The sequence below is a fragment of the Primulina eburnea genome, chromosome 6 (genome assembly GCF_022965805.1).
Source record: "Primulina eburnea isolate SZY01 chromosome 6, ASM2296580v1, whole genome shotgun sequence".
Lineage (NCBI taxonomy): Eukaryota > Viridiplantae > Streptophyta > Magnoliopsida > Lamiales > Gesneriaceae > Primulina > Primulina eburnea.
In genome coordinates this window covers 30,860,046-30,869,175 of record NC_133106.1, presented here as the reverse complement: position 1 = coordinate 30,869,175, position 9,130 = coordinate 30,860,046, and the positions used below count along the sequence as shown (strand labels likewise).

Genomic DNA, 9,130 nt, shown 5'->3' with positions numbered 1-9,130 from the left:
TGCTATTTTGAAACTGATTGGGATTACATCGGAAAAAAAGAAGTAATTCTTCATTTTTCCACTTTTAAAAATAAAAAAAAATCAGTTTTTTAAACCGAAATTATTATTGTGCTTCTGCTCAATTTAATTCAATCCAGAAGTTTGGTTCCATGTGAATCTAATTCTTCAAAATTGATAAAATAGTTCGGTGCATAAACTGAGTTTTCTCAGAACACTCTTACACTCAATATTTTGTTTCATTCAAAATTACTTTTTACATTCATTTACACCATCAAATCTCCTATTTTACAGACACTTTTAGGATATTTTTGGTATTTAAATAAAAAATAGTATCAGAATCACTTATTTATCAAATACAATATCTTAAAAAACATCCATTTTTCGGATGACATAATTTTTTACAAACACTCTCTCTTATATTACAAAACTATGATCTAACAAATATTTTTATTTTTAAATTTTTAGTCTTCTCATTTGCTAAACATGCATAATACTAAGACGTGAGAACTCGCAGATGTTATTGATATACACTTGGTAAACTTTGGGTAATGAAATAGTTTGCAAACCATGCTAACCAAGTAAACGGAACTGGGCAAGCCCTATAGGACATGCACGTCCGAAAAAGTATGGGTAGAAAAAACCGAACTTCTGAACAACGTCCAAGCGCTCAACTAATCAGTTAACTCGGACAGCTATTGGAGGCATTTAAGTTAATAATCAAGAAAAGTCCAAATACCTAAATTTAGAGCCAGAGAAATCTCTATCAATAGTATCTGAATATCTATATATTTTTGGAAGTTAAATATCAATAGCAAAAAAATCCTGACATCGATAGTATCTAAAATATAAATTATACTTATCATTCACAAAAAACCGTAAACCGATCATAATCGTTCGAAACCGCAAAACCACTTTTATATGTAAAACCACAATTTAAAAAACAAAGTATAACCAAACTACAAATAGTAATTCGGTTTGAATTTTTTTAAACAAATTACAAACCATACCATGATCACCCCTACTCGATAAAATAAAATATCAATGGCAATATGGAATGATTTAATACGCTATTATTAATTAATATATTTGATTTGATTGGAGCTTTTAAGTTAAACGCGGCCACCGATCAAGTAACTTTTGTAGATGTTTGTGGGATCGGCGGCTAGCGATTATTTTTCAACTTTTGTGTGTGTGTGTGTGTGTGATAGAGTGATCGGATTTATATTAATAATGAAAAATAATATTTTTAATATAAAAATATATTTTATTGCTTATGTCAAACATGAAACTCGTCTCACAAAATTGAGACATGAGATTATCTTATACAAACTTTTGAAATAAGATTTATCAATAAAGTAGGAACATATTATATTTTAACTGTCTGAGAATGACAAGGAAATAAAATTTTAATTAATGGCCGGTGAATCTGAACTGATTCAATTACTTGAATCTTTTGATCACTTTGCATTGCCTAATCACATTTGGATATTCTTGAACAAATGTGGAAAATTTCTTGGAAACTTCCTAAGCTATATATTTGATATATTTATTTAATTATTGTATATAATATGAATGGTTTAAGTTTATTTATAATCCGGTCGAGACTCTACTGAAAAACACGAGTTATCTAAAATAACTGAATAATATAAATAAGTTATTTAATCAAAACTTAATTACATCTTACTTTAATTCTTGTTTTTGTTGGATATGGATGATGAAACCAAAGGTCCAATGCTAAGGCCCGTGCAGTGTTGTGGACGAGATGATAATATAGTACCAATAAATGCATGATGGTTAACATTCCGCAACTTCTACTTTTCCCAAGTGAAGTCCATTCAACTTCGATCGCCTATATAATAAACCATTTCCTCCCCAGTTTTGAACGCAAGTGAGAAGAGCATAACATAGTATAATTGGCTCAGCAGAATCTGATTTGGTAATCAATGGGTTCCCGCGAAAGCAATGAAGATGTTCCAACATGCCAGAAACCAGAAGAAATGACGGATGATCTGTTGGTAATAGGCATAGCAGCAGCGGCAGCTGTTGCATTCCTGGCGGTATGGGGTTTGTCCGAACTTTTCGGTGGCTCGGAGCCGAAGAGGAAGACGATGAAAGCGCCTGGAAGAGATGAGAGGATGTTCAGGGATGATTTTGAGAGTGATCCTTCTGCTTATTTTCGGGGTCTTCGCAAGTAGAGTGTTGCCTCTGCATGGAAGTAATGTTATTTCGTCGAGTACTGTTTTCCAAGATAAAATCATATGACTGATGGATGAGTCCGGACAGATGTTGCTAGATGTTTTTTTTTTTTTTAAATGAAAATCCGATGTTCTTAAAATTTTCAATATATGGAAAATGTTTTTTTCTTTTGTCTAACAGACAGTAGTCTTCAGAAAGTAGATTTAGGCGATCAAAAGCTCAAAATTGAACGAGTAAATGCAAGATAAACCATTTCTGCTTAAATATACGTACTTGGCTCAAGGAGTCACGTTCTGCTTAACATTAAAGTTTATTCGTGTTTATTATTGTTTGGAAGGAGAGAATTCACTGTTGTAATATGAAATGTTATAAAAAACACGTTTAGCATCATTAAAGAACATTAATAATAAAATAGTGTAGCCGTGTAGGGTGGACATTTCACTATTTAAACAACTGGAACATGGAAAATTTCTATTTTACACAATTTTAAAATAATTTACTTTAAATAATTAACTCTCTGAAGATTCATAAAATTGTGTAGGATGTTAACCAAAGGGGAAAAAACTAGAGAGGACTGACTCATCGCCTTCTTTTCCTGTTCTTCCCCAACTGTCCAGACTTAAATGCATGCTCCTGTTCTTGAAGAAAAGCTCTAGTTTTCCCATATCTCTCAGCCTTTTCTTCTTCCATGCGCGCTTTATTCTTCTCCTTCGCCTCCAACAAGAAGTAATTATCCTTGCGCAGTTCACGAGCAGCGCCTTTGGCTTCCTGTTTCAAGCGTTTCTTCAGTTTTTTCCTCTCAGCTCGCTCACGATCTGGGTCATAATCTCTTCCTTTCACGAAGCTTCACGTGAAATAAAAAAGAATCATAAACATTTAATTCGGTGGCTATCATTCACTATATTTTGTTGTAGAGAACAGATAAAGTCTAATATAAAGACATACTTTTCTTCAAACTTGGGAATTTCTGTTTTGATTATCTTTTGCTTTCTCCATCGTAGAGGTTGGCGTATAAAGTAGGTTTCTTGAGATTTGTTCTTGATGTGTTGGATGGCGTCTTTAATTTCAACCTTCAATGCATCTGGGATGTGATCTTGTTCTGCCAGTTGAAGTAATAATTTGGAGACCGGTGAAAATATCTCTGGGAAGGATTTGAATCCTTCATATATGTTGACGAACCCTTTCAGAGTTGCTATAATCGCAAAAAGTACTCCGATCCTGTGCGTAAAAGGACTTCAGTATCATCAAGAGAACAGTTTCCAGACAAGAACATCATACGTTGGATATACTACGATAAATATAAAAATGTCAACAAAATCCGTGCATAAAAAGGAGGAGCGATCATTTTAATATTTTATGCTTCTGACATCAACAATGATAAATAGAGCTGAAAGAAAAGTGGAACATGGTACATGAAATAAGAAGAGCGTACACGTACGTAGAATAATGAAAAATTTAATACCTGAAATTATCCGAAGCAAAACAAGGGGAATCATCAGGCAATTCCATTAACATTAAGAAGTCCAAGGAATTGATCTCCTCAACACGACCTTGCAGTCGGAGCAATGGTTTTAGTGCTTTGACTTCCATGAGACGGCATAACTGTATTGTAACAATCACCATTCAGTCATTTCTTCCCCTAAGAGCACAAATTCGAGCCAGCAACTGCTCTATAACTTGTTCTGTTGGTAAATGCAAGAAATCACTTAAAACAAACCTGAGAATCTTGACGTCCATTTTTATTATTAAGAGCTATCATTAGCATAGTTTCGATAAACATAATTGCCTCGGGGCAGAACTTTTCGGATTGTCTGCAGACCTGCATAACATTTATTACAAGCATATAGTCATGACTAGGAAGAGAAGGCAAAGAGAAGCTTGTAATATGAAATAGTTTCCATGTAAAGGAACAGGTATCCAACGGTCCAACCCAAGCAGGAAGATCAATAACGCAACTGAAAAGCTATTTGTCTAAAAGTGACTGCCATTCTTCAAATGACACCTTTCAAATACAACACATCCACGTAAATCAACAAGGGAAAACAGACTTCAATAGGTATACTCACAGAAAGCAACATGGAGCATAAGAAGGATCCAATTGCAACATCCCGGCCAGAGATTATTGGACACCGCGTGAGGTATTCAGACATCAACAAGGTTGCTGGGGTCATAACCGCATGACGGAAATCGGAGCATGGGAAAATCATGGACCACAACCTCAACAAGAAGAGTGTCTTCAGAGAAGGCCAACTACTTTTCCCTGTCATGGATGAAGGGAAAGGCATATTTAAGGAAATACAATAAAATAAACGACAAGACCGATATATCAGTTGTAGATATCCATGAAAAGACAATTTTTTTAAAAAACGAAAATTGTGGAGGTTTAGAAAAATAATAGCTTTTTGATTCATACTGTAACCAACCTGTATTCTTAATATCCTCACATAATTGAGTACGGGTATGAAGCAACCGCTCACGAGCACATATGGCTGCAAAGTATGGGGTCTCTGAACTCATTTCAATCAGCGGCTTGACAAGCATTGTAAGCAGTTTGAAGTTCAATGGTTTTTTATTTGCCAAAACAGCAAAATATTGCAACAAAACACCATAGAACACCTGGAAATTTATTTAATATTACTTCACTTGTCAACAAGAAAAAAACAGACAATCCAAATATATTAAATTCATACTTGCATTTTCTTCCGATTCTCAGCAGCAACAGAGATCGCATTGAATGTTCGAATTCGCCGAATAGCTTCCATAATTTGTTCGTCCGAACGATTCTCCAATAATGCGCAAAGTTCTTCAAAATTTTTTGGAGCTTCAATTGTATAGGGAAGCTCCATTTGTTGATGCAAATCCTCTTTAAAATTAGTTCTCACTTCACGAATACTTGAACCAATGTTTCGTTCAACCCTACTTTCTGAAGCCTTCTTTTGGTCTACAATATCCACCAGTGTTCCTTCATCTTCTTCCTCGTTATCATCATCTTCCGATGCTGCTTCTTCATCATCCTCAAAATTAGTGTCAATATTTTCATCATCACTTTGTTCCCAATCTTTGAGAGATAGAGACTGCTCATCTTTGTCAGGATTGTTGTCAGATCCTTCTTCGCTCCCCTCATCATCATCTTCAGATTCCTCAGAACTTGTGCCATCTTCACTCTCAAGATCGTTAGAATTTCCTTTTCTTAGAACCTCATCAATCCAGCCTACTTTAGGCTTTGATTTGACATCACGCGAGAAGGAATCACCAAGATCATCTCCAGATATATGTTTCGGTCGCTTAGCAGATTCTTCATCATCCTCAGAAGTATCTGCATCTTCATCGCTAGGGTTGTCAGTAGCAGCCATCCGTTTCTGACGCTCTTCCTACAATAGCGGTCCACAGAAAGCTACATATTAACAGCATAAATTTATTCTTTTCAACTCTCCAGCTACCATATCAGGGTTTCATTTAAGGAATTATATTTCATGAAAAATTAAGAAAACGAATTTCAAAGAAACTCAAACTTTTCAAAAATTCAAATACAGGCCTTGATGTAAGTATGTGCCATTTATGATTTATAGTGCAACCACTTGACCAATTTATATCATTGAGAAGTTAAATATAAAAGTTTCAGGGCAGTAAACTATTGTAGAAACAGAGAAACTACGCTACCGTGAAGCAAGGAAACAATCAAGAACAAACAATGCAACTCAAAACACGGGGTCACTCACCACAATCACCATCTCCATGTATGCTTGTGTATGTTAAAATGAAGAGTAAATCTAAGATATGTAAAACAAGCTGTACCTCTAAGTCCTCCAGACGTTCTTTCTCCTCTTGAGCTATTTCTTCAGGCGTCTTTGTCCTGTCTGATGGTCGAGCCCGCAACTCAAGTGCCATCTCACTGACCAGTTTCACATAAGAATCAGGTTGTTCCTAGCAAGAAAATGGACTCCAATAATCAAACATGGCAGAGGACATTGAAAATGGCATGGAAAAAAAACAACGAAAATAGATTATGTTGAACCTCCATAAATACACTCAAAGTCATATGGTCAGAAGACTCCATTGAGAGATGAGTAAAATAAAAGGATATTGATTTTCATTTCCTTTCTCTCTCTCTCTTCTTCTTCTTCACCTCATTTTATTTACTTAACAATGGCCAAAGAATTAATACATCTAAAGATTTAGAAGAGGAATAATGTTAAACATATTCACAGTAAGGTAAAAAGGTCATTTAAAATCGAAAAATACCTGCTGAAAGGAATTTGTTTTCTGCCCAGAGCTTGTCGCCACATCATTTGAGATGCTTTTGTTTGCTAGAGCTCTGAGAGCTCCCATTTTGTTTGGCTGTGTCAGGGACAGCAGAGCTTGAGACTGAGCTAAAGACATAAAATCTTTATCCAATTGTTCGATGAACTCTTCATTTTCTTCCTTATCCTTCGCTTTCTGAGCCTGATAGGATTTCAGGAGATCAAGCACAAGCATTGAATCGGGAATATTCTTGTTAAATGGTGGTCTATTAATTACAAAAAAACCACAACCTTGAAGAATTTGCTTTTAGAAATAATATCCTCCATCACTTCTTTCTTGCTCTTTTGCTTCTGCAAGAAAGATTGTCTCATCATCAGAAGCAAATACAGAATTTAGGGCATGGAAAAGTTGCTTCTTGAGTAGAAATGAATAATAATGTGCTTGGGTAGGTGATAATTCAAATAAAAAGATTGGACTTGATATTTTACAATACAAAAGACAAGTCAGCAAATGAAAGTCTTGCGAAGGGGGGAAGTGCAGCAACATTTTCTCTCCAACTCAAGGCCATAAAACAATATTATCGACTGAAGAAAAAGATAAGCAAAATATTAACAAATAGGTTAATAACTATTCTACATAATTAGACTTAACAATGTAAAATAATCTTCAACTGAGCTGATTACTCTGAGCCAAGACCCACATTGGAGAGAACTGATATAGGAAATTGGAATCAGACTCAATCAGGCACATGTAACCAGTCTCCGCACATGAAATGCGCTGTCAATCCCTTTCCCAGTCTCCCACCCCTTCCCTTTTATAATCATGAACTATGAACGGAAACAAACAACAACAAAAATTCCTTGATCCCAAAGGGTGATTCCTGCAATTCTTCAAGTTTCTGCCACAGTTGCACCAAACAAAAAGTGCAGATGCATTTGCAAGTAAAAACCAACAAAACAATATTACAATATCAGAAGTATAGAACACAAATCCCAAAAAATACCTTACATAAAAAGCGAGAATTATCAAATTGAACAGAAAACCTATTAGAGTTGTCCAATCACCCATGAACACCGAGAACAAACATTTCAAAAATTCAGTTTACTCTCTGATTTACATACCATTTTGTGGTAGAAATTTCTATATGGAATACAAAATACACACAGACACACATGAGTAAAGAACAGATGTCTGGAAACAATGGTTTAAAGTTTTAGGACCATCTTTTCATTTAAAAAAAACCTCGATGCAACATGATGGAAAATGAAACTCACATTTTCCTGTATTGATCTCAATTCTGGATCATCTTCAGCTCGCGGATCAAACTGTCCCATATTATCCAACTCTTCTGCACGAGGATGGTGTTAAAAACGGGAATAACATAGGCAGAAAATCAAGCACACTAAACTTCTTGTCAATTGAGGACCAGAAAAATGCATGTAAGGAGGAAAAGAATGACACCATTTGAAATCACACAACTAAGAAAAACAAACACTAACTCTCACTCCCAAATGATTGGCGAGCATCATCCTCATTAAATGGTTCTCCATCTTCATAATCATCCCTTCCCAGGAAGTTTGCATTGTCTTCAATATCAAAATCATCTTCCTCCCCATCTGATAAGTTGAACTTGCTTTTCTTGTTCACACTTAGCTAACAATGGCAATTGAAATGAATGAGATCAAATTTTCATGAAATCTTTTTAAACAAAAAGAGACAAGGAAAGTGTCTACTGTGATGATTCAGCCATTCCAAAACATATTAGCAGCTTGCTTCAAATTATCCTACAGGATACTTCAAATTTTAAAGAAAGCTAACCTTTCGTACACGCTGAGACCTTAGAATAGCCTTATGAAACTCCTCAAGACCTTCATTTTGCTCTCCAATTCGCTTATCCACAAAGACTGACGACTTCGTACTCTGCTCGTACTCCTTTAGCAGCGTCTTCTGCCTCTGCATTTCATATAAAACAGCATTCATATCACAGTCATTCTTCAAGTAAAATAAAAAAATCAAATACATGCATTGAGTATACATAACACATGCATCAACAACAGTTACGCTTGCCTTAGACATTCTCTATATATGATGAGAGATACAAAATCAATGGATGAGTGAAGACTCGATTAAAAGACCGTCTTTTTCATTGCAAAAGGTAATATTATCCCAGAGAATACATGCACAGACACGACAAGAGCAACCCATTTCACGATGCAAGATAAAATCAGCACAGAACACCACCGCAAACCCCAAAAACAAATATATGCTCATCGAAAGCATGAAAGACATGAATGAATTACGAAAAAAGACCAAACCTTTTGCACGGACAGAGAACGAGAGAGCCCAACTCGCCGTCGTTCCTCATCCTTCCGTTTTTTCCCCAATATATTGAATTTTCGACGCGACCATATACTCTCAAATGGGTTATCTTTCTGAACTTTGCTTTTCATCGCTAATGATTTTGAAACACTCAAGCTGCTCTTATTTTTCTTGTTTTTCTTCTTCGTACTTCCTGAGCTGGATTCTTTCGCCATTTCAGTCGACGTTCGGGTTCTTAATATCCCCCTGAAGTAAAAATTCGATGGTAATCAAATCAAATCGGATTAAAAAATTCCGAAAAAGCTACAGGTAGATTAGGGTTTTAGCAGAAACAGAGGCTTGCTCAATTTCAGTCGACTAGGGCTTAAGTCGT

General features: G+C 35.5%; 1 protein-coding gene across 2 annotated transcripts; it reads right to left on the bottom strand.

Annotated features, from left to right (window-relative positions):
* Positions 1–2,621: 2,621 nt before the first annotated feature.
* LOC140834215 (uncharacterized) lies at positions 2,622–9,130 on the bottom strand. 2 transcript variants are annotated; one of them, XM_073198932.1, is made up of 14 exons: positions 8,754–9,130; positions 8,257–8,391; positions 7,938–8,091; positions 7,713–7,786; positions 6,729–6,788; positions 6,439–6,639; positions 5,992–6,120; positions 4,887–5,567; positions 4,620–4,812; positions 4,263–4,456; positions 3,914–4,015; positions 3,659–3,798; positions 3,142–3,414; positions 2,622–3,040 (listed from the first exon to the last, which is right to left on the bottom strand). In XM_073198932.1, the coding sequence occupies exons 1-14, from the start codon at positions 8,970–8,972 to the stop codon at positions 2,776–2,778; spliced, it is 2,820 nt and encodes a 939-aa protein (XP_073055033.1). In that variant the 5' UTR covers positions 8,973–9,130; the 3' UTR covers positions 2,622–2,775. The 2 variants fall into 2 exon arrangements, with proteins under 2 accessions (XP_073055033.1, XP_073055034.1); XM_073198933.1 differs by having other exon boundaries at positions 7,944–8,091.

What these genes read in the sequence shown, in the direction of transcription:
- LOC140834215 (XM_073198932.1), bottom strand. Translation starts at nt 8,972, where the DNA reads ATGGCGAAAGAATCCAGCTCAGGAAGTACGAAGAAGAAAAACAAGAAA. An exon ending in TGAGATCAATACAGGAAAAT is followed by an intron (nt 6,789 to 7,712) that starts GTGAGTTTCATT and finishes TCTTTCTTGCAG; the next exon opens with AAGCAAAAGAGCAAGAAAGA. An exon ending in TGAGGATATTAAGAATACAG is followed by an intron (nt 4,457 to 4,619) that starts GTTGGTTACAGT and finishes CATCCATGACAG; the next exon opens with GGAAAAGTAGTTGGCCTTCT.